At 48.3% G+C, this 24,977-nt stretch overlaps 6 protein-coding genes across 6 annotated transcripts; 2 read left to right on the plus strand and 4 right to left on the minus strand.

Annotated features, from left to right (window-relative positions):
• Positions 1-766: 766 nt before the first annotated feature.
• FSST1_001648 (enhancer of polycomb-like-domain-containing protein) lies at positions 767-2,752 on the minus strand (the record flags this gene model as incomplete). The annotated part of the gene is made up of 3 exons (XM_083227561.1): positions 767-1,615; positions 1,668-2,447; positions 2,606-2,752. The coding sequence occupies 3 exons, from the start codon at positions 2,750-2,752 to the stop codon at positions 767-769; spliced, it is 1,776 nt and encodes a 591-aa protein (XP_083091830.1).
• Positions 2,753-3,838: 1,086 nt separating this feature from the next.
• FSST1_001649 (calcineurin regulatory subunit B) lies at positions 3,839-4,727 on the plus strand (the record flags this gene model as incomplete). The annotated part of the gene is made up of 5 exons (XM_083227562.1): positions 3,839-3,890; positions 3,983-4,035; positions 4,152-4,225; positions 4,284-4,618; positions 4,717-4,727. 5 exons carry the CDS (start codon positions 3,839-3,841, stop codon positions 4,725-4,727), a joined length of 525 nt encoding a protein of 174 aa, XP_083091831.1.
• A 7,740-nt stretch (positions 4,728-12,467) lies between these two features.
• Positions 12,468-13,705, minus strand: FSST1_001650 (uncharacterized protein; the record flags this gene model as incomplete). Its single annotated transcript, XM_083227563.1, has 3 exons — positions 12,468-12,532; positions 12,593-12,850; positions 12,925-13,705. The coding sequence occupies 3 exons, from the start codon at positions 13,703-13,705 to the stop codon at positions 12,468-12,470; spliced, it is 1,104 nt and encodes a 367-aa protein (XP_083091832.1).
• Positions 13,706-20,023: 6,318 nt separating this feature from the next.
• FSST1_001651 (mitochondrial 37S ribosomal protein uS9m) lies at positions 20,024-21,034 on the minus strand (the record flags this gene model as incomplete). Its single annotated transcript, XM_083227564.1, has 2 exons — positions 20,024-20,115; positions 20,179-21,034. 2 exons carry the CDS (start codon positions 21,032-21,034, stop codon positions 20,024-20,026), a joined length of 948 nt encoding a protein of 315 aa, XP_083091833.1.
• Positions 21,035-21,409: 375 nt separating this feature from the next.
• On the plus strand, positions 21,410-22,991 carry FSST1_001652 (uncharacterized protein; the record flags this gene model as incomplete). Its single annotated transcript, XM_083227565.1, has 3 exons — positions 21,410-21,439; positions 21,544-21,730; positions 21,943-22,991. The coding sequence occupies 3 exons, from the start codon at positions 21,410-21,412 to the stop codon at positions 22,989-22,991; spliced, it is 1,266 nt and encodes a 421-aa protein (XP_083091834.1).
• A 617-nt stretch (positions 22,992-23,608) lies between these two features.
• Positions 23,609-24,664, minus strand: FSST1_001653 (HAD-like domain-containing protein; the record flags this gene model as incomplete). The annotated part of the gene is made up of 2 exons (XM_083227566.1): positions 23,609-24,371; positions 24,426-24,664. 2 exons carry the CDS (start codon positions 24,662-24,664, stop codon positions 23,609-23,611), a joined length of 1,002 nt encoding a protein of 333 aa, XP_083091835.1.
• Positions 24,665-24,977: the final 313 nt, after the last annotated feature.

A 24,977-nucleotide genomic window follows, 5' to 3' on the forward strand; every position in this document is an offset into this window, starting at 1 on the left:
CACCCTCCACTTCAAAGCCTCCTCCATCACTCTCATTCTGCGCCCAGGATCTTTTCCCTGTCTACTCTATGCCTTCCAATATCACTTCTAGAAGATATATTTTACAAATCTCGTTTCTGCGATACACGCTGTGATTCTTGTTATCCGTGTCCTCCTTTCTTACACAGCTGCAAGACCCTTGTTGATACGATATCAGCCAGGTTCCTGGCCAAGCTTGACCACCTTTTACAACCTCGCAATCTGACTCTTCAGCTTCAGTTCGTTCTACGCACAGCCTACTACAACCATGTATCTACGTTCTTCTACTTGCCAGATTGTCGTTATTTTGCCAGCACCAAGAACTCGTCTTCGCTGAGCCGGCACATCATATCCCGACCCTAGCTTCCCCTCAGCCTACAGCATGGCACCCACATGACCATCTCACGCTCTCACTACAACTTCTTTTACTACAGTCACGAACGAACACGTCTCAAAAGATGATCATTATGGAACTGTTCTTGTTGCGGTCGTCATGATACCGTTCTTATTTTTTCATTTTTCTCGATCCGGGCCATCAAATAGGCTATCCCATGTTCAAGCCCGAGAACCGACCACCCGCTCCGAAACTCCTTGCAATGCCCTCGTCAACGACTAAATAATACACGGCGAATTTGATGACCGCCGGGGTTTGTCGACTTTGCCCAGCGGTCCGCCGCTCTGTTCTTCAAGTAATGGGTATAAAACAAACAACCGCCATATTCATACAATCCTTCTCCGCGCCCTCCGCTCATGGCACAGCTTGGGCCGCTTGGGCCTGTTGTTGTGCTACCGCTTGGGCCTTGGCTTGGGCCTGCGCCGCCAGGTGCGCTTGTGCTGCTGCTTGAGCGTGTGCTTGAGCATGCGCATGCGCTGCTGCTACTGCTGGCGATGGTAGTGCTCGATTGCCAGCCTGTGCTTGCGCTGCTGCTACAGCTTCTGGGGGAACTGCTGGACGTCCTCTGAACATGTAAGGATTCAGCGGAATTGTCGCTCTGAACTTGAGTGCTCGGGTGTCGAATGGATCCACTTCGTACACAGGCGGTTCATCATCGTCAGAGTCAGAGTCATACTTCCACCGATCCGACCTATCATCACCAAGTTCCCGTGGTGGCGTCACCATGCCTCGTCGGTCAATCCACAATCGATTCAAGCGACCGATACGGCGACGGAAGGCTGGCTGGCTACCCTTCGACTGTTCGCCTGACCCAGCGGTGAACTGGAACACAGGTGGTTCGCGTTTATCCAGCTGCATGGCGTCAGGCGCAATCTCATCTACTTCCATCTCCGAAGATGTGGACGCCGGAGGCGTCATCAAATACTGCGTCTTAGCTTGTCGGAACTTGACTTCTGTGCCCTGTTCCTTGACTGGCGACAGTGGCTCTCGAGTGAGGTCAATATGGTTCTGGTTCCACTTTCGGTGGTTCTGAACCTTCATTTCTATATCGAGTCGCAATTCAGTCTCCTTCTCTGCCAACTTTTCGGAGAGTAGGACAAGGTCAGCATCAAGAGTTCTACCATCAGACCGCACAGGTTGCCGCAAATGGGCACCAGTCGGTTGTCGCACAACGGGAGGTTCCACGGGCTTGCGTTTTTGAGGCTGCAATGCGAGTTAGTACCAAGTGGAACTGGTTTGGACACGACAAGCATACCTTTTGGTTGACGAGATCCTCGTCCTCGCCTTTGATCCCCAGTCGAAGCTTCATGTCTTTGAGTCTTGCCCTTTCCTCAAAGATAGCACGGTCCATAGACATGACTTCTCGTTTCACCACTTCACGTTCATACGCCATAAGAACCAATTGCCGGCCATCCTCGAGTTCGCGGCGCAGCTTCTTGAGGGTCTCTGCAATCTTGTTGTCACGAGCTCTGGTTTTTCGGGTTTGGCGAGCCTCGCGTCGCCTGAAGCAGACAAAGGGGTCTGTGTCGTCAGTCTCCTGGTGCGTCTCAAACTTGAGGCTGGGGTGCAATGGCTTATTCCCAGCTTCCTGCCGCCTTGACTTCCAGTACTCGTACACGGGTTTGGCGTGCTGGAGTACGTCTGTCGAAACCGATTGGTTGAGGTGAGTAAGGCCTGGCAACATCATATCATAAGCGGCAACGGTATTATCGACTGCTGCGAATGGGGTTTGTTCTGCGGCGGTGTCTTCAAACACCTCCATGATGTGTTCAAAATCATCTTCGGAGAGAGCCCCTGTAGCGGGCGGTTTACTGTTGTACTGCTTGAGGAACTCATCGTCCTCTGTAGTCATATCATAGAGGCATGTTATGCATTCCTCGACTGTTTGTGAGAAGCGAATGTAAGAAGAGGGCTTGTGGAAAGGAACAGGATAGAGATCATCATAGTTGATGTCGCTTTCCTGGGGAGGAGGGACGGGAATTTCTTGATCATTACTGGTTCCCGCCTCCTTGAGGATAGTCTGAAGATGGTATTCCTATTGCAATTGTAAGTATTGAGGTTTGGGTGGAGCATGGTGGCATTTGATTGGATGATAGTACCATCCAATCAAAGCAGATAAAAAGATGAGTCAAGTTGCATCACGTGAATATACACGTGATATCACGAGAGGTGGCATAATGAGAAAGCACTTACGTTTTCCTCGGCCTGCTCGACACCTGTCGCGATTTGGTTATCAGTTGTAAGGGCTTCGTATTCGTTGGGATCGATCTGGTCTTCGCGGAGGACTGGAAGTGTCGTTTTGACATTCAACTTCTTGACGCGAACCTTGCGTGATGACATGTTGGCAGGGGGTTAAGGGAGGTCGGAGGAAGGGCGTCTAGGCGGCGGAAAAACCGCAAAAAAAAGCGATCAAGTCATAAAACGGGGTCTATTAAGTTGAAATCGTGCCCAAACTCGATGTAAAAGGTGATGTTGTAGCTTTTTTTCGATGGCAACGTAGTCGGGCTCGATGGGGTGACGTTGGGGATTTGTTTTGGCGCGCAAAGATTTTTCGCTGCACGGAGTTTTTTGGTAAGGGAGAATAGGCCTTTGACTGGCAGAGCGGGACATTTGGGTTTGCTGACAGTGTGCAGCTGAGACGAGACAAAGTCACTTTACAGCGTAGGTTGGCCTACGCAGTACTTTGGGCGCTTGGACCACTGCCCTCTTATTTTTGGGGCAGGTTGGGGCTACCGTAAGATACGGCGGTTCATGGTTCGCCTCTCCAAGCGGGCGCTCGTCAGTTGTGAAAGCAGCCTAACAGCGCACACTTTTAGTGAACACAAGCGCTGGAACCGCAGGAATGTCTGTCGCTGGCCAGGCGACTACGTATAAAACGGAATCTTGGTCAAATGGTAGACTAATGTGCAAGTGAATGCTTTTTTTTTTGTACTTATGTGGTTCCTAAAAAGTCTAATCATTTGCAAAAAGCTCTATTATCGAAAGTCTAGAAGTTGTTTGCCTTTAAAGTTCTCTCTATTGTCTTTGCCTCTTGATTCAATCTGATTGTTATTGCCAACATCAAAACGGCACATGGACACTTGCCTACCGTAAAATCATCAGGAGCCGACCTGGAGGCCTGTTCGCTCCCCGCCCCGCTAGTCAATTACCCCTCTATGCACCTGCCCCTTTGCGCAGAAGAGCAGCCCAGGCAAAAGATGCTAAGGTTGGTTGGTCGGTCTAGAATTACTAACCTTACCCAAACTTAGCGGCTGAAAGTGACAGTGACAGTAAGACTTGCAATACAGCCTTAACCAAACTTTGTATTAACTCGACCCAACTGGACAACTTATTTCCATCTTCTCGGCGTCCCACGACGAAAAGCACCGATCTCGGTCCAATCAAAAGTTTCCTTCTTACCTTTCGAACTCGCTTCACGTTGCCAACATGGGCAACACCACCAGCGCAGTCTTGGACAACCTCGTCCAAGGATCCAACTGTGAGGAAACCCTGCCTTGGGAACCAACCTCAACGCACGGTTGGGGGAGGGGTCTTGGTGTGATATCATATGCTGAGATGTGCGGTTTCTAGTCGACAGAGACGAAGTTGATCGTCTGCGAAAGCGATTCATGAAACTAGACAAGGTGCGCGAGCTTCCCGACTTTTGGGTTTATGATGAAGCTCGGCGATGGTGGCGCAAGGCTGGAGCATAGAATGCACTCAAGAATAGGAACCGGCTAACTCGAAATCTTACCTCTAGGACAATTCCGGTACGATCGAGCGCGATGAATTCCTCAGTCTTCCTCAGATCTCTTCCAACCCTCTGGCAACACGGTCCGTCTACCACATCCCTCTCCCAATATTTACAACAGGCTAACCCAGCTTCCTTCAGAATGATTGCCATCTTTGATGAAGATGGCGGTGGTGACGTCGATTTCCAAGAGTTCGTTACAGGTCTTTCGGCGTTCAGCAGCAAGGGAAACAAGGAGCAGAAGCTCCAATTCGCCTTCAAGGTCTACGACATTGACCGCGATGGATACATTAGCAACGGAGAGCTTTTTATTGTCCTCAAGATGATGGTTGGCAGCAACCTTAAGGACCAGCAGCTGCAGCAGATCGTGGACAAGACCATCATGGAGGCCGATCTCGACAAGGATGGCAAGATAAGCTTTGAGGAGTTCACCAAGATGGTGGAAAATACCGATGTTAGCATGAGCATGACTGTTGGTAAGTTATCTGGAGCTGTACCGGTTTACAATGCCACATGCATTACGGACGAAATCGGGAATTTTCTACGTTCAATCAAAGCTAACAACATATGACAGACCAGTTCTAAGCAAGTATTTGCAAAGGATGCGTGGGGGATTGTGGTATAAATGTCCAACATTATTATGGACTTGAGGTTCATGGTGGCGTGTGGGCATGGATAGTCCGATGGGATCGGAACACCTAGCGAATTTACAAACACAATTACAATTACGATCATGAATTGACGCCTACTGTTACGGCATTTGAGCATATGTCTGTGGTTTCGGGTTTTGCCGTTATCTCAATTCCTATATGGCGAACTATAAAGATTCGCCATATCAGTGCATGCTCAGACAAGGATGATGTCTTGTCGTGTATTGTGTATGTGTAGGTAGTCTTGTAAAAAAAAAATTTGAAGGAACCGGTGTCTTTCACCTCCTTGATTTCGTATTTATTCTTTGGGGGCAGGGGCTGGGAGACGTGCCTCACTTTTATTCATCCTGACCTTAAGATCAGCCAGCTGCTGCTTTATTTGTTGCGTTTTTTGCTGATGTTGCTGCGTTGGGTAGCAGTATCCTCTTCATCCTTCCTTTCCTCCTCCTTCTCTATCCTCTTCTTCTTTCGCTCACCCCCGGAGAAAACACCTGCACTGGATTGCTTTATGGCCATATTTTCCACACTATCAATATACATTTGTATTTGATTATACGGTACTGTATTTGTGTAAAAGATAGAAAGGGGGCAGAAGATTATATATTAACTTACGTAGCTACAGCGGCCCCTGAAGCCGCCGCTGGAACCACTGAAAGGGCCGACAGTGAGGTTGTAGGCGATGGTATATATATATCATTGACATATAGTTGTATCTGTTAGGCATTAAGCTGTACTTACGGGCATCCTGACTTGAATGTGTTGGATTGGCAGAGTTCCTTGTGGCTTTAAGGTGTACAATCGATGGAGTTCTTGGTGACTTTGACGTGTAGAGTAGATGGAAATCTCGATGCTCAGAATGGGCCTGTGTGTTTGACGTGATTCCCAAACACCATCTAGTTAATTCCAGTCAAGAGGCGCTCAGATCCAGACCAATATTTACTATTTGGGCAGGAGTTATACGAGGTGTTGCATACATAACTTTCCTACTGATGGGAAAACAGCTACTGTGGTTTGTACGAGATAGAGTTCGCTCCATCGAATTCACGATGCCGCGGTTGCTGAGCCTGTATTGTGCATTTGGAGACAGCATATCTACATTTGCAGTTCAGTTGACAGGGTAGCCTAGTGTGTATCAAATGTATAGCTCCTTTCAAAGACTGGTTCTTGAGTGCCAAGTAGTGGTTTTAAACTCGTCATTATAGCTGACCTCCACTAGAGGGAGAAGCATACATGTTGGAAGCCTTCGAACCTTGTAAGTATTGACTTCACAACTGGGACTCTTCTGAATGCAACATTTCACCGATTCTGTTTAATTTCCAAGACTAGCCGATATCTTTCTGGTGCATGTTATCCGTTATGAACTTGGACGAAAGGATAACCTGTTGTCTGGCATCACATACCTCCGACTGTTGCAACAGGTGAAGCTATGCATTGTTTCATTCCGAACAGCATCGGCTTTGGACTATACGGATGTCTGTCAAATTTACAATATCTCGAACAATTGTGCTTATAGCTTGCTTCTTTACTCGAGTCAGGAAGAAGTCTGTTTTACAAAAAGCAGAAGGACATAAACTACTAAGTGACTGGTCCAAAGTGGCATGTCATTAACATCATCCATTATCTAGCTGCATGATAAAGGGTGCTAGATCTACCATCGTGTACGACCATTGGCAAAGTAGGTGCTGTATTGTAATAAATCAGCACCTCGAAGAGAGTCTATCCCTTATAAACTCACAAAGCATAAATAGCTTGTCGTCCTCAAGTTAGATCAACCCAAAGAAAAAACAATACCTATGTTGCGATTTGCCGATATGCAGTCTCATCAACAAGGACCGACCCTCTGCCGGACTTACAAGTCATCGGGAGTATCAAAAGGATTAACCACTAGGAGCATAAGAGACAAAATTGGTAGGTTACTTTATGCAAATTAGATCAAACTTCTTATGCTATTTATTTTTATATCTTGAAGCTTACAGCCCAACGTTTCTAACACTTACAGACAGCTTGCGATAATGTGATACCACACTCATCTCTATCGGCTCCAGCGGGCTATATACTCCATAGACCATCCAAGATTCTGGGTATCCCATCAATCTAGTTTATCTCATGGCCGCCACGAAACGCAAAAGGCCTACAGTAGCTTTAAAATAGCACATATATGGCGGATACACTTTCTTGGTTGTAATGAACGTCCTGCTTTTTGACAACAATCTCGTTGATGTCACCAGATGAAAACACAGTAACCCAACAGGTGGGATGTATACTTGCAGGGGGCTCGGTTACGATGTTCACACTGGACCTTACCCATAGTGAGACAAGGCGCATGTCGTACCAAAACCCTGCCATGGCCACCATGTACTGTGTTGACATTCAGGGCCCTCATTTGAGACCAAGTCGGGAGCGGGAAATGCCGGTCGATCCCCGGGCTCCGGGTCAGGTTATTGTACTGGATCGAGCGATATTTCCATGTTGTCTCCAACTTTCAGTCATGCCGATGGCCATCGGGTCTCACTCGCAGATATGCGTGGCTTCAAAAGCATTGAGTATGCTACAAAGGGGTTGTGATGGCAACCTTGGAAGAAGCAAAGGCTTTGACTTCCATGTCTTACAACGCCACAAATGACACGGGAGGAATTAATGCCGGGATGGCAGTCTCCAGAGGGTCGGTAAAATGCCACACTCGATCAAATTCGGAACATGGAAATCAATGTCTGAAGGGTTGTCCTAACATGCATCTGCCTGCACGCGAAGAGAAACGAGAGACACGGCAACTGGGTCAAGGTTACACAAAACACCAGTTGCATGTTTCGTAGGCTGGGTTGGCTTTGAATGCGCAAAGCGCACACTGCCACGCATAGTCCACGCAGTCATGCGTCACGAAGGTGAGGCTGAGGCAACAAGATTGTTGGCCAGGACCTAGCCTCGCTTGTCGATCAGGATGTAACCCCATCTCTGTAGGGATGTGGACAGATGAGATTCATCTCACATATTCAAACAGGTTAGGTTATTTTCTTAGGGGTGTTATATTTTGTCTTCTCATCCCTCCTCCCTTCTTTGTTTCTGGCGACTGAAGGGGGTACGCCTTGTATTGGTAGTCGAAGCGACCTGTCATATTTGAATCATGGTGTCGTAGATTTTGCGCGCCCCGGCAGTTTGGGACAGCGAACAGACGTCGTCGGTTGTGTTAGGGGGGGCTTTAAACAGCCGATAGACGAATGGTTGGAGATAAATCCTGGGATTTGATTCGTGAGGGGGAGCGCGGCGTGACAGGTGTGTAGGTAGTTTGCCGATCTGATCTGATAGAGGGCTCGTAAGCGACGATAGGCCCGCTACACTAGGTGACATTATCAGTGGAATCGGCTAGGGATCTCAGCGATGTCCTTCAACACCTTTGCGGTTCCATTTTCAGGATGGTGGATGTCGAGATTGTACGTCCATCCGTTCAGCTCTTCTCGAAAGGGTCATGAAGATCCAAAAATGCGGGATTGCAGGCATGAACAGCCTGCTCGATTCACCAATTGATTACTAGCATCCGCTCAGCTGGAACGCCAGACATCCACAGTAAGCGGCACAGTACGGCGTATGTAGTCGGAATATTGCATGGGTAGCGGATATGGAGCTTTCGCTTGCCGATGATTCAGCCAGCTTCAGATTGTCCGTCTCGAGGACAGCTTCTCGAGGGAGACGAGGGCGGACTGATGCCCAACGATTCAGCGGTCAGGCGTAGCAGTGTGGAGTTGATATTGACATGAGATGTCGGTCACGCTTGAGTCCGCTATCTGAAAGCCCCGAGGTATGGCACGGACAGAAGGAATGGTTGTGATGGCTGGGAAACAAAGCAAGTACTGGGAGTTCGGTTCTAACAAGGGAGCATTTGGACCGGACCCTGGCCAAGGCTCGAATGGATACGTTGACAGATCAGATGACAGCGGCAAGTTGCTGCCCGATGCATAAAGGTTGACATGTTGAACCGGGTCTGGATGATGGATGGAACTACACGCCCCCAGCCTCGATTTCGGGGCAGAAGTACCACTTGTTCAAGGTCAATGTCAAAAGGGCGGAGTTTACAAGTCAGGCTTCGATGTAGTTGGGCTCTGATGTGACGCGTGTGTGTGTCTGTGCCTCAATTCCTCGTTTTTTTGTCGAGAGCATTCTTGTAAATATGATATGGTTGATGTTTTAAGAAAGTTGCTGTATCAAAAGCATCAGTTGTTATTCGTCAATTGTTTCAGCCTCGTTTGGCTGCACCACATTGGATCGCGTCAGCGAGTGGCAACGTGATCGACGATAGGGCTCCCACAGCCGTTGGACATCAAGGAACTGCAGATCTTGGTTGGAATTCATATAGTATACATATTCATGATTGTGGCAAGTGCGTGAGAATTGGGAAGAATCAATTGGGCTGATATTGGGTAGGGCGACATGACAAGTCTTTTCATTTCGCTTCGTTTCTGTCTCTATTTGTTTAGGCGTCGGCCAAGTGAAGGAATGAATGTAAAAGAAAGAGTGTGCAGTAGTTCCGTAGTTCAGGCGGGGTACTGGTACTGGTACTCTTCTCTATACGGATGAAGCGGCCGTCCGTGTCGTGTCGTCCCCACGTCAATTGATCGACTAAAATTGGTCACGCTGATGGAAAAAGAAGAAAGGTTGGACGTCAAGATGAAGCCTGAGCGGGAGAATAGAATAGAATACCCTCGCCTATAATACAGCAACTATAGCTAAGTAGGGCGCCCGCCTCGCTCTTTTCATCAACTAAACCAGCTAAAGTTGAACAGCCACAACCAATCACAGTCTGAGAGCCTGAGAGTAAAGAGTCCGTTCACTATCATTACAATCTAATAAACTCTACTACAAGAAGAAGAAACACGTCAGTAATGAACTCATTCATGTGGCTTTGCGGCCTTGGGTTTACGTATTGCTATTGTTAGCTCTGCTACATCACTTTTATAGACTCAACTCAATCAAATACTAGTCTACAAACCTGACGAGCCAGTCATGTGTCATTATGTATTCTGCAACTACACTGCACCGTAAAAGTCTAATTTCAAATGTATGCAAGACAAAGCTATCAGCAAAGTATCCAAATCCCGTTGCCAATCGTGCATCTCTTGCAGCCCAGAACCGAAACTTGTGTGACATCCGCGCCTCTTTTCGAAGCAAGGATATGCTTGTCAACTCTTTGAAATCAAACTCTTCAAGACAAAGACGAGGACTAAAAGTATACTACGTAGTTAGGTCCACTAGATTTTCCCGAATGTAACTGAGCATGATTCCATAAAGTCCCGAGGATCGAGTCTTTGTTGGTCTTGTCTGATGTTGTTTGTCTTTTCGTATGTAACTATTACCCACTGTGGATAAGACATGGCCCAATCCCTGACTTGACTCGCGTATTTTCATAAAATCACACACCCCCAAGCCACACGCGATTCATTGGATATCAGTGACCGCTTGTACCTGCATGAAAGCCACTCTGCGGGAAGTCAACCGACTCGACTCAATTGGACTCGTTTCTGTTTCTGTTTCTGCTTCTGTTACTGTTTCGGTACGTATCTTTTGTCCCTTACAAAGCAAAAACAAAAAGAGACTTATGCAGATGCAAATGCGCCTCTCTCTTGCAGTTCAGCTCAGCTTAGCAAGGCGCCCGCCGATCTTTCGGCATGTTAGAGGTTATGCAGTAAATATATATTTCTTTTTCCTCTTCTTAGGCGGTAAACCCATTGGGCTTGATGTACCATCATTTGTGAGGCTTTTTGTTTCGGAGACTCAAGGCAAGTTACTATTTCTGTATGGCTACGTGCATGCAAGAGATAGATGCATTCTGCGACTTGTCCACTGGTCCCAACCAATCTCTCCTCCCAATGTGGCCCTCTTGTTTATGAACACCGCACAGGACAGTCGGTGAACTCGACAGGGTCACCGAATGTCTGTCTATCGGTGTGCTGTTCACAAGCATAACGCGAGGCGAATTTAAGGCATAGATGTATTCGTGTCCTCTTCGTTCGCCTACCATGTACAGAGTGACCGCTATAATCATCAAGTTTTGGGTATCTCGCCTGTCAACTTGCTGGCGCTCGATATACGACAACAACCAGCCACTCCCGTTAGTATAGACAGCCGACAAACGAATCAGGCTAACTTAAAAAATAAAGAGAAAACAACTAGAGAAATAAAGAAACGAGCTATAAAAGCTACTTTAGATAAAAGTGTCAATAAATCTTTCGATAACCCACATACCAAGGTTAAAGCTCAGATACTAAAACATTCGCCTAACTCGAGTTGTCTTCTTCTCATGTTGTCACTATAGGATTGAGGTAAAGATAATTAATTACTCAGCTTTGTCGCGGGGATTAGAGAAAAGCCCGCTTTTGTTCGCAAGCAATACCCTTGATGAGGAATAACCCGAAGGCAGCTCCCGTCAATTAATTCCCCCTTGCCCCTGGCCTGGTCTGGCCTGGCGCAGCTGATGATGCTGGTACTCAGGTACTGTACTTATTAATGCCCTTGTTTTTCCTCTGTCTTGGCCAAACCAGGGGTACCGTAGGCTCCTCCAACATACATGGGTCAGACTATGTACAATCCATGTCTTGTCGCTATCAACCGGCCGATCTGCTGTCCATCTTCGCCTTTGTCAGGCAGCCTATACCTTGGCTAACAAGTTACATTGCGGGGGGGAAAGCCAAGTTCAGGTACGGATACAGCACTCCAGAAATCCTCCATATTTATGCTCAAGGCACGGAGATAGGCGAGTTCATCGGCGGTAATAATGATAATAATGATACAGTACACTTGCTTCTATGTATGGCTTCTATGTCAAACATGTGCCCCTGGTATTTCCCATCCAGCTGGCAAGCCCGCGAGGACTTCCATGTCCACTCTTTTCATCAACCTCCTAAACCCAAACCCAAACCCTGATGACCATGACCCTTCTAACGCAGGGGCGGTAATAATAGTAATAATACAGTGCATCCAAATCTATGTTGGAGCCTGATAAAAGACAAGAATGGAAGAGAAAAAAATAGTGACCAATCCAACCCAACCCAATCCAGTCCAGTCCGATCCTGCCCAGCCCAGCCAAAACCTGACTTCTGCACTCCATCTGTAGGTAAAACGCCTTGTCCCCGAAAATCATTAACCACGCGCCCAATAGTGCCTATTCCACTTCCAGTCCTCTTTCTCGTGACCAACCATGTATCCATTTCCATAGCACAGAGTGGTGAATCAATCATACCCTCTTTTCCTGTGAACCCCGCCATGTAATCGTAGTTATCGTGCCTTGATACGCTACCAGTTGGTGCTGGCAGAACGCACGTCGCAGTAATGTCAATGAAAATCATAAACCAGCCCAATGGGCTCCCATCCTTCAAATGGAAGTGGTGGTAAGCATGATGCGTGCGCAGCAAAATAGTTCGTATACCGAGATGTGAAAACAGAATAGTTGCGTAATACAAGGCAACAAAGACCTGGTACAAGATCAAGAACTCATCAGCATTTTGTTCTCTCGGCTGACACTCTGTCGAACTGATATGCAATAGTCCTGCTGCTGTGGCTACTACACAGGAGGGCAATGCTATGCAGTTGTCGAGTGATGATGCCTTTCTCAGAAAGCCGTCAGTTTCAGAGAACCTTTGGGGCGATTTGCTGTGAAAAAGCCCGGTAATATGTTTCAAAGGGCATTTTATCGATTGCTGCTTCCACTGGCTTCTTCTGAAGCTTCGTATAGATCTAAAATGTCCTCGAGAACTATGAATTTATGTTAGCACACCTGCCCAAGCTCGACAGCATAGCTGCGTGTGCTCATACCTTCTGTTATTTGATCTTCCCACACTCCATACTGGTAATCTACCAGACCGTGACGCTCGATACCGTCACATAACCGGATTAATTCGTTTCCCATCTTCTTAATCATGGCTTTGGATACAAGGCTCTGCGATCTTGAAAGTTGTTGGGAAGAGGTCATAAGGTCAATCTGCTGTTGACCCAACCCTAGCCAGGCGTGGTTGAAGTCGTTCCACAGCTGAATACGATCAGCATGAAGGTTGGTGTCATCAAGATTGAGGCCTATATGCAGTGGTTAGTTCTTTCTTCTTTCAAGTCTCCACCCTAATCTAGGGAGGGTTGTCGATAGTACATACCAAGATCGGCGACTTGAGACAAAAGCCAACTAGTGACGCTAAGTAATGTCTCAGATGCACTTTCAAGAGATCCATTAGATATGTCCTGGAATATGCTCCCTAGTTGCCGCTGGTAGCTAACCCATTTTTCTTCGAGAGCGCCTTCTGCGTATTCGTGGTCTTCTGTCATGGAAACATCGGCGCTCGCTGTCGCTTGTGGCATGGCATTCACGCTGGACATATTATTACTCGCATAGCTCATAGCATTGCTTTGTTGATAAACATTTGCGGATCCGCTTGAGCTCTGTGCTGACTGATGGAGGCTCGGGCCAGCTGCGCTCCCCGTTTCCGACGCAAAGTAAGTCGAGGCAACGTCAGGTGTCATCAGCTGCAGACCTGCAGGTTGCCGTGAACTAAAGTGCTGCGCATCGTAGACGGGATTTTGCGGGTTCGGTTGGGCAACGTTGTACATCATTGTGGCCGCGGTACCGTAGCCGCCGAAACCTTGCTGCTGGCGTGAGTCGTGACCATACTCAGAGCCATAGGCGATTGCTGTTCCAGGCATGTTTGCTGCAGGGAAAGATGCACTGGGTTCCGAATAGTAGCTGCTGTAGTTACCCGCGGCTCCCATTCCACGCCCTGACGACGAAGAAGTTGCAAGGGATGCAGGGCGATATCTGTCGCTTGAGGATCCGGCAACTGAACGGCGCTGCTGGGACGGATCGTGAAGCGAATATCTTTGGTTGGGGTTTGAATGAACCGGTGGCTCATTCTGCCTCCTTAATCGGCTCGTGTCGTCCATGCCCCGAAGACCTTGGATGGCATACGACCCTGCCGTCGCTCCCAGCCGATGGGTGGTCGGTAGCACTGGTGACTGTAAGGTAGCCAGTTTCAATGATCCGAAGTAGCTGCTGGGTAGTAGAGGCTAGGTTGCTAAGAAAGGGTGGGAAGTCCTTTGGGCTTGATGTGTTTGTTTCGATATATAACAGATGATGTACAATGGAGCTGTTGACGATGCTGGAGGGGTCACCGCGGGGTCGTTAAACAGATAAAGCCCACTCGGGGAGTCGTCGCGATGATCGATAGTCGGGGGTGTGTTGAGGCAGGGAATGGATGGCTAGTTAGATGGAATGGTAACCAAGTTGAAAGAACAAAAGTCTTTACAAGCAGGGTGCCGCCGGCCTATTATTCTCAAACAAAGCTCTGTGCTGTTTACTGATCAGGCAAGGGAGCTGATGGCTCAGCCGGGGACCTGGGTAGCAATGTAGTTTATCAAGTCAAATCCCAATCGTAAGCTAAAGCTTAGCGCGTTCATGCCCGGTAAAGAATGGATGCCGAAAAAGATGACGAAGAGCAAGGCGTTAGGCCTAAGTAGTTTGGTCTGGGGCTTTGGGCCAGGGCTGATTGCGGATGAGTTGTCAAACGGTCGTCTCGCCGTCTACAAGGAGGATCCTAGTGAAGGCCCCATGTAAGAGACCTTGAGCATGACAAGCTCGAGCCCACTGCGATCTGCTGGGGCCAATACCACGCAACAGGGTCTTGACGAGGGATCAGAATGGGTGCTCTTGGGAAAAGCTTTTCACTAAGCCGGTACGGGCGTTTGAATCCGCCTAGTCGGTGTCGTGACAGGCTTATGGTCACGTTGCGTAATGTGCAATTGGCGATAACTACCGGGAGACCAGAGTATGATATCGAAGGATCGACTGTGGGCCGCGGGAATAGATGTGAATCGCAAATGACGAAACCTATAAATGGCAAACAATGGATAGCCAAGGGATCTATATAGCGTCTTCGCAAAAGAAGCATACACTCATTGAATGTGCACTATGATATGCTAAGGGCCCACCATCAAAGACAGGGGCTATATGACTGATGAGACTGTGGACTATGGAAGTGGATTGGGAAGGGGGTTTGTGATGAGAAGAAGGAGGGGGTGTAGATGTGAAGGGCAGGCAGGGCAAGATGAGGCGTATTGTTTTAGACTATCAGCTAAAGACGCTGTGTGAATGGCGTCAGGGCACCCGACGTCCATCTTATATGACCCTTGGAGAATGTCGGCATGAGGCGAGAGTCGTAAATACATGTGTAACTGGGCCATTGGGTTTGGATAAATGGAAAACAGAGTACGGAATGTGCTTAACATGCTTGGCCAAAAAGAAAATGGATGAGAGAGACGTGAGGCAAGGTCTAGGACGAGTTTGAGTGGCCCAAAAGATCATGAAGGCGGTCCAGATGCAAGAGAATTGGCCTGCATCAAGCAAAGCTCCTGGCAACAGCTCTGGAGATTGTAGAAGGATCGGCGTTGTCTATCTCCATCCACCACGTAATAAACACCCCTGGCCCAAAGCCTTGGTAAGAGGCACCAGGAAAATTAGAGGGAGACATTCATCGACGTGGCTTGCCATGGGGTGAACCCAAAAGCTGTGGAGTGGGCGCGCCTCGGAACCTGGGGCGTCATGGGTGATTTCAACAAGTACCGGACCACAAATAGGCTTGCAGGGTGTGTATGTAGTATACATTCTGCTCCAACAGCAATTATACTTGTGCTGGGCGCTGAACAGCGTCTTCTCTGCCGTTTCCACTGGTGACTGTTCCGGGGATCGTATTCTGCTCTTTTCTTTTCTCTTTTAATAGCTGGGTATCAATGCATTAGATTCAAGATGAGCCAGTTTCTTGGGCTGCACATGTGTTGTTATTTTTTTTGTCATGGATGTTGATTTTCTGTGCATCCTGAGAAGTACCGACTCTAGTGATGAACCTTGAGTTTTTGCAGTCAATTGACCCTCTAGATAATGTTCTGAGTAACCTGAACCTTGGACTTGGGCTGCAGTCCTCCATCATGAATACCGAAGGGGTGATCAGGGCTTAAGTGCAGTCTTGGTTCATGTTTTGTCGAAAGTGTAAAGTGGGCTGCCGGCCGAAAAGACGAGGGAAAAAATCTTGAGACAAAGACCCGCCATACTCAACTTTGACTAGAGAGCACATTACTGAGCAAGCACCCCACGATCCGTGAGTTTCATCCATGACTTTCAAAGCATTCATATTTGGATCGAAAGCTTTTTATCGTCTTCCGGCTGTATTATTATAGGCAAGTAGTGCTTGAAGAAAACTGCTATACTGCAGTCTACCACGTAGCATATAAAGCGATAAATGCGTGCAAGGCAAGATGTCGAGTTGCAGTAGAGCCGGAGTAATCAGATGCTAAAACGCATTATGTCAGTTGGTTAGCGGAACATTCTGTTACCTCGAGATCGTGTGAGAAATGACCAATGTGATGGTCAAAAGGCCAAGTTGAGCAACCCGCTTGTCAAAAACAAGCCCTGCCCCCAGTGAAACATGGGGAAGGTTACCACTGTTAGTCGAGTTACTATCGATCGTGGTGTTGGATGGTACCGAAGATAATCGCACTGCAGGGAACTGTCCGCAACAATTACCAGACATAGGCAAAGGCATTCACGAATGCACCAGCATTATCAAATGACGGGTTCTCTTCAATTTCCGCCCTCCCAGTTCCCAATCAAGAGAGACTAGTGGATGATGTTTTTGCATGTCAATAATAACTCAGGGCTAAGCCTGGGAAGCATAAAGACTAGGGAGGATCTCGAGGGTGACAGGAAAAGCAATGCGATACAATGGCTCAAGTCGCAGGAAAAGAAAGGAAAGGAAAAGCAACACTGAACCATATCGAGGCATAGTGTTGCTCCCCAGCCCACATATGGAGGTGGTTCCATATAATCAAGCCGAAAATAATCGCTGGCCAATGAATGATGAAGCTCACCCTTGTTGAAGTTTTGGTGCTTGTGCTTAGATTAGAGGTACATAGACTGGCTCTCGTGTCAACCGGAGAGGGCGATATTGGTATGGGACGTGCCAGCAACAATGCTGAAGCTTGGCTCACTCTTTGCTTCACTCTATGGGTGATTCGGGATGTTCAGCCGCAGGTACAGGACCCTCATGGTGGTATTGTGATCAGGGACAGGCGGTCAGTTGGATTGATTCTCGCAATGGAGCCAATGGCAGTGGAGGGGATCTCTCAGTGGGTGAACGTGTATACTTGATAACTTGGGTGGTAAACAAGACGACGGGCTTAGGCCGGGTATTCGATGACACATGTCAACGAGGAGTACGTGGGACCTTGAACCTGGTTGACTTGCGTGTGTTGGGGGAGAGAAGGAAAGGACGGTGTTGACAGCCAGAACGGAGTCTGCGGTTGGTCAAGGCGGTTATTCCCTAACGAGATGCCTACCCTATGAGGAAATTCTCGGTCCAGGTAGTAGGTACGCTATGGACGCGCAGTACAAGTGCGAGTCAGGACACCGGTCAACAGCATGCTCACACATTCATTCGAATTGTCACGGAAATAGACAGTTATAGGTACCTATATTAGCTGACAGTTCAGATGATCGACCTAATCAGTCATTCAACTACCATGATCATTTGTGGCACAACCGAGATAGTCGCGAGGCTTGCAGCCACATTTGATATCAGTGGCTCAGAACGCCGTATGGGTAGTAGTAATACGATGTCGATGGATGCATGATATCTGGGAGTATCTCAATGCATTGAAGAGAACGTTATCACACGTACACAAATCAATTTAATAACAAATGCGAGCTCAATTCCAGGTTAGTAGTGGCTATTTTCAACACTAATTCTACAGCACGTACCTATTGTGTATGGCATCCATTAAGAAAAAAAAGTCAAAGTTAGGGTAGGTTGCTTTCACCGCCACACCTACTTTAAAACTCCACGATGCAAATCTTGAAGACAACATTCAAAAACTTGATCTCTAGCAACACAACGTCATGGATTACGAGATATACAGTGTTTCAAAAACCAATATCCCATTCAATACAGAAACAAAATATCATTTCATTGTTAATATCTCGGTTCCAAGTCAAGCTCCTATCCGTGCTTGATAATTAAACTCAAGTTCAGCAACATAAACATCACTGGCTACCCTGAATTGGCCAACATCTTCAACGGCTGCAAGTGCTCTGACAAAGCCGTCCGCCGCAAGGTTGGCACCAAGATCTCCCCACAGGAAGTACCGGTACTGCGAAAAACCAGGGTCATTGCTGAAGTGCACTAGCTGACGCGCATATCGGATCATGTTTCACGCGTCTAGCACTGTAAAAGGCAACGCGCATCAGCTATGCAGGATACGCTGTTTCTAACCTGACTGGGGGCGACGATATCCAAGGTGCTGAACAGGACCCGATACCCAATCATTGCCCTGCCCACAGCTGAGCCATTGGCCAAAGAGAATAGCTATGCCATGGATTGTGGTCTTGTCCGCCTTGTATAGCATCCAACAACTCCAAGCGGAGCGTTCTAATGAATGTTGTGCATGAGCTGGTGTAATCCGGTTATGCTCTCGATCAACACGCATATGCACCCCATTTTCGTTAGATCGAGTCACCAAGAAAACGACGATCAAGACGATCTAAGCCTCGTCTAAAAACCGTTGGCCGTTGAATTCTATTTTCTCCTCACCTTGGACAAGATTGGGAAGATTCGAGATATCCGTACACCGCATGTATCTAGCACAGCGTGCCGCAATGGCGTCGGTCGTAATTGCAGGGATCTGTGTCCACTCGTGGTTACGTCCGCCCTAAAAATTTCCGACCTCAAACCGCCGTCTGTCCATGCTCGACACTCCACCTCAGCCACTGCCAAAAGATACCTCTACCTCTACCAAAGCCTAACTTTAGCTGGACCAGCGTTGGCACGGTCCAAAAGTGACACCGACGCGACGGCCTCAACGTTGAGTCCTTGGTAGTTCCGCGCGTGATGTTGACAACTAGACCGACAACGTTGGTTCCCTCCGTCATCCATCAGGTACCTGCTATAGGTGAGAAAAGTCTCCATTACGCCACACCGTTGTGCCGTTGGATCTAGAAATTTAGACCAACCGCTTCTTTTCCAGAGCATGTTTGGGCTGAAACACCTTCAAGCCACCCCACTGAAACTGTTCTAGAAACCTTCTTCATTGCTTCTACCACAATCTACTCTAGCGATGACAGTTGATCGGAATTACCATTATCGCGAGATACAACTAATATCGGCTTTTCCGTTGTTTCATGCCATCGAGCTGCGCAAGAACAGAGATTCATAATATGAAAGTACTGAATCACTGATGTCCATTGCCTAATGCGCAAACACCGGCCTCTTCACATCAGAGTATAGTACGTCGCTCGTGGAGACGCTGCTACCACCGGCGTGTAGACGCAATCACATTGTACGAACGGACGGACGCGAAGCTCTTCACCGCCTACTCTGCCAAAGATGATGAATTATTATTCAGTGTCCCGAGTTGACAGTAATGAGCATGTCCCACCTACCTGCCCCGTCCCGATCTAATATCGATACATACCGTAGTAGTCAAGGTCTGGGGTTGGTAGTCAGGTCAATTCCTGCATAACGGTACAATGATTCGCTCCATCATCATCGAACGACTCCATTACCAGTTACAGGACCACTGATGATGGGACGACCGGTTGACGGGAGCCATCAACTCGGTAGCGGCTGGTTAATTACCGCAGAGGATCACTTTACAGGGTTCAAATGGCTTGTCAGCGCATTTGCTGCAATCCGGTTCGGCCGGTAAGTGTTTAACTTCTCTAGCACGTCTGAAAATGTCTTACATGGCAAGCGAAATACTGGAATGTACTGTTTTCAATCCCTGGTTTGTTGTTCCAGTTCGTCATAGACCGAGACGAACAAAGCGGGAAAAAGTTCGGCGTCCCTATCAAGGGCCCCATGCTACCTAGGAATTTCCGAACGCCCAAACAGGCAGATACTTGTGAATTGGCCATCGGGTTTTGAGTCCGTGGCAGCGATATATCGGCCAACATGGCTATATAGGGTTACCAAGAGTCGGTGTTTCAATATCAGCCAAGACGCTACTCGGGAGAATCACAAACCAAGGTTACAGTGTTTGGCACCAACTCGGAATGCCATGAGCATTTCTAAAACTACAAAAAGTGTTGTTTGTACATGGATATTGGATAGGAATGGGAGCAGAGTCCCACCCATCATCCTTCTCATCATCATCGTCATATCCGCCGTTGCAGACTTGACCCAAAGTTCTGCAAAATCAATTACTTGTAGAAACTGCTTATCGCTTGACCCAGGCAGGCATCTTACGAGCCTTGACATGGCCGTGCTTCTTTCTCTCCACAGTTCTTGGATCTCTTGTGATACAGCCAGCTGTGAACACAAGGTTAGTCATTACGAAATGATTGATTATGAAGGATATAACCAAACACATACCTTTTCGAAGAGCAGTCTTGAGTGCTGGCTCGTGAACGATCAGAGCTTTAGCAACCGCCAACGTAAGGGCTTCGGCCTGGCCGGTTGTTCCACCGCCCTCCACCAATGCCCAGACATTATACTTGTCCAATCGCTCTGTGGCCTGTAGAGCCCAAACCGCACTTTCACGGTCGTGAACACGGCCAAAGGCCTGACTCAAGGTTTTACCATTGATCAAGACCTCTCCCGTTCCCTCTACAACCCACGCACGAGCAGTTGATTCCTTTCGCTTGCCAACACCAACAGCTCGGCCGTACTTATCAATTGTGACCTCATGGGGCACGTTCATGAACGGGTTGATATCACGCTTAAACTCTTCAAGAGCAGATCGAACCTCTTGAGGGAAAAGTGTGGGCTCAATCTGGTTCAGACGCTTCGCGACTCGGATCACCTTGGCGTAGTGGGAGGCCTTGACTGGTTCACCAAGCTTTGAGCGCATTTCTTGGAGTTTGACCCAAGCTGTTGGAGGAACATGACTTGTTGGTACAATTGGTAGGGCGTGATATTTGGTGAGAAGGCGAGCGATTCGGAGGTACATCTCATTGAATTGAGGCTCTCGGGAGAAGTACGAGGCCGAGAGCGGAACAGCACGGGCATGGTCAACTCCCTGGAACGGTATAGTGAATTTGGAACTGGCATCTGTTGACAAGGCGAGGCCGTTGGGTTTAGGCTCGACAATTGGTGTTGACGTTTCGGTAGCAATGGTTCGAACGGCGAGGGGAAAAGATGGATGTTGCCTGGCGGGCTGGGGCCATGGTGCCCGGAAAGTCTTGCCCTGGCACCGCAGTTGCCGTAGACTTTGTGTAAATGTCGACATGATAACCAATTCGGAGGAGGGCCCCGTCGGTATCGCGTATCGGACGAGGTTCACTGTCTGTCTAGAAAAACTTCACGGGATTTCGAGATCCATCAACGGCTAGCTCCTCATGATGGTCACGTGAAAAAGAGTGTGAGGAAGCTTATCGCAGCCACAGATCTCTTATCAACCGCCACTTTTGAGCTTGCCCAGCCACCTCTTTTGTGATTTCGCGTTGCTCGGGCAGTAAGGGAGGACCCCACCAGCGCGGGGCAAGCAATTTCGTAATTATCGCACCTTTAAAAAAAACTTTCCCCTCCTTCTTTTTCTCTTCCTCATCTTCACTCGTCTCTTTGTTTGTCAACCTGTTCTCAGCTGCCTAGCAAAGCATTCAAGATGGCTTTCGGAACTCTCTTCACCCGCGAGGTACATACTCTCGAGCCCTGAATCTGAATATGCTGCATTTGCATTTTGCATTTGCGTCTGCAAAGCTTTTCTGAGCGTCGTTACTGACTGGTCTGTTCTTTCAGAACAACTGCCGCTCTACTGCCATCAAGGCTGTGGCTAAGGCGAACGACATCGAGCTCAACATCGTCGAGGCCGAGAAGGGCAACGCTACCGCTGAGCACCTCAAGGCCAACGGCCTTGGCAAGATCCCCGCCTTTGTTGGCGAGGACGGCTTCGCCCTCTCTGAGTGCATCGCCATTGCCATCTACAGTAAGTGAAGCTGCGTGTGATGCCTACGTGGTACCACTTTTTCTGTTTTCCCTCCCTTGCGAATGATGACCTAGCATTATTCTATACAGTTATCCCTGTCTGAAATGTCTCTCAAGAGTTCATTTGTGGATACCGTCTAACTTCTGACCTCGCAACACAACTCATCTTGTTTATCTTGTCAGCTTATCGCGAGCTTCGCTAACCTGATGCAGTCACCTCCCAGAACGAGAAGACCACTCTTCTCGGCAAGACCAAGCAGGACTATGCTTCCATTCTGAAGTGGATGTCCTTCTTCAACTCTGAGGTCCTTCCCAACCTCATTTCTTGGTTCAGCCCCCTCAAGGGCGAGTCTCCTTACAACAAGAAGAACGTCGACGATGCCATCAAGGCTACCGAGAAGAACTTCGCCGTTGTCGAGGCGTACCTCCTCCACAACACCTTCCTTGTCAGCGAGCGTATCACTCTTGCCGATCTCTTCGCTGTTGCCATCGCCACCCGTGGCTTCCAGTACTTCTTTGATAAGCAATGGCGCTCCGAGCACCCTGCTGTCACCCGATGGTTCGAGACTGTCCGCAGCCAGCCCATTTTCTCTGAGGTTGCTGAGAAGGTTGACCTCCTCGACACCGTTACTCTGACCAACCCTCCCAAGAAGGCCGACCAGCCTAAGAAGGAGGCCAAGAAGGAGGCTAAGAAGGAAGCTAAGAAGGAGGCCGCTCCCGCCGCCGCTCCCGCTGCTGCCCCCGAGGCTGATGAGGCCCCTGCTGCCCCCAAGGCCAAGCACCCTCTCGAGGCTCTCGGCCGCCCCTCTTTCCCTCTCGATGAGTGGAAGCGCCAGTACTCCAACATCAAGGACCACAACGAGGCCATGAAGTACTTCTGGGAGAACCTCAACTTTGAGGAGTGGTCGATCTGGAAGGTTGACTACAAGTACAACGATGAGCTTACCCTCACCTTCATGTCCAACAACCTGATTGGTGGCTTCAACAACCGTCTTGAGGGTTCCCGCAAGTACATCTTCGGATGTGCTGCCGTCTACGGCGAGAACAACGACTCCGTCATCCAGGGTGCTTTCGTTATCCGAGGCCAGGAGCACGTTCCCGCTTTCGACGTCGCTCCCGACTGGGAGAGCTACGACTTTGTCAAGCTCGACCCCTCCAAGCCTGAGGACCGACAGTTCGTCGAGGATGCCTGGGGCTGGGAGAAGGATATCACCGTCGACGGCAAGGTGTACAAGCTTGCTGACGGTAAGGTCTTCAAGTAAACAAAACAAAACAAAAAGGAAAAGAAAACTAAGAGCGATGATGATAATGGATTATGGTTAAATGGTTGGGAGGGTAAATGAGTTTATGATATTCTATGCCTCATGAAGGCCCCGCTAGCTGGCAGATTCCCTATGGTAGTCCAAAAGAGAACAAAATGTGTCTGTTACATAGACATTTCTTGCGTATGACAACATTTACTGGTCTAGCATAATACCTTTGGTGAACGAGAACTCAGCTCTTTTTATGCGTAGTCAGATGGGGAACAAACAAACCCAGCTACTAAACCTTTCTATCAATGTGTCACGCGATTTCGGTCGTTAGACTTTGTTGAAAAGACCAAACTATAGGCAAAATCAATGACATTTCCATGCCACCATTGGGAAAAAAGAGGCTCCGAAATAACAAGTAGATTATTTACGTTGCTGCAAGGACGTGTAACTGGGTATCTATGAAGAAAATCTTCTAATCCGTACTCCCATTTTATTCGTAAAACACCCAGCTTATGGGCTGTGAGAACGCCCGCTTAACCAGTTCTCTGGTCCATGAAAAATCAAGAGTAGGTGAATATGCCTCTCTTGGCAGGAATGCAAAGCTCTATAGATTTTTGGTAAACTCCTTAGTCCGTTGGTTCTTCCGGCAGGATATAGTTCGGATCAAGCTGAAATGGTGATTGTCGTACAAAGCGACTGATATCCACTTGATAGGATAGCTCGTTGATGTAGTCGTGCACCTGAGGTAAGACGTTAGGGATCTCTCCAGCCAATCCGCTGAATTCAGGAAGCGTGAGGGTGTTGAAAGGTTCGCTGCGGCCCTTCTCGAACGAGTCGTCGACGAGAATTGTATTGGTCTGATCCCACACACCCCCTTCGGAAGCCCGAGGATGAGCGGCCATAACTCTTGGATCAGTCCATATCTTTGTGAGACGCTTGTAGACTTGGACTTTTGTCATGTAGTCTTCTTTTGACAGATTGAAAGAATCACGCCCCCAAGTAACAAGGCATTGCTCGCGCTCTTCAGGTGTGAGGAGCTTCTCTACCATCTTCTCGACGTTTTCGGGACGGGCTGAGGACCAAATGGCAACATGAAAGGTCTCGATACAGTAGCCCAGAAAGGCCTTCGCATGGGGTCGCTCGGTGAAGTCGAACGGACGCTTCTTATTAGGACGGTGGAGGAGCGTGCCGTTCAAATCGATGACGACAAGTATACGGCGTGGTTGAGGTAGCCGTTCTGGGGCGAGTTTTGCCTGGGCTAGGTATTTATGCGTAGGTTCTGGGACGCCTCCAGAAATTTTGCTGGGAACTTTTGGAGGGGATTGGGAACGAGGTTTTTGCGCCTCGGGGGGATGCCTCTTGCTCTTCCTTTTAATTCCCTTAGGAGCCCTTTAAACAATTGTGAGTATTGATGGAGAAGCCAACGCATATTGCAGAACATACTTCTGTTGGGAGTTTGTTTGACCATTCTGAGGGCCCCTGGGCGCATTCGAGAAAGCGCCTGGTTGCGCCAGTGTGAGACCAGGTATATTCATCGACTTGGGCGCTGCGTTGGGGACACCCGAGGGTGCGTATCCTGTCATTGTTGTAGCTTTGTGAACCAAAGGAGCATGTTGCGAAGGTGGTGGTGGTTGTACAGCTTGCGAGATTCTCGACACCAGAGATCGAAAGGCGCGCAACATGGGGAGGGGACGGAGACGCCTAGGTGGTCTTTGACATAAGGAAAATAAACGTTTCAAGGATCTGGTCTAAAATGGCATAAACTGACTCAGTATGTTAGTTCCACGGGGTATCAGAAAAACCTGGCTGCGAGGCAGCAGAGACAAAATTAGCGAGTCAGTCTATACGATTATGTAGCGCACTCTTCGTCGTTTATTTTTGTATCTGAGTAGCCTTTTTATGAGATCCCTGATGGCGATAAGCATGTGTGGGGCTTATCGAAGCTTTGGATAAAAAAAAAGTTCCCGTCGCATCACAGTGTCGCATCATAACCAC

The sequence above is a fragment of the Fusarium sambucinum genome, chromosome IV, assembly GCF_050947815.1.
Source record: "Fusarium sambucinum isolate potato_lamoka chromosome IV, whole genome shotgun sequence".
In the NCBI taxonomy this organism is placed as follows: domain Eukaryota; kingdom Fungi; phylum Ascomycota; class Sordariomycetes; order Hypocreales; family Nectriaceae; genus Fusarium; species Fusarium sambucinum.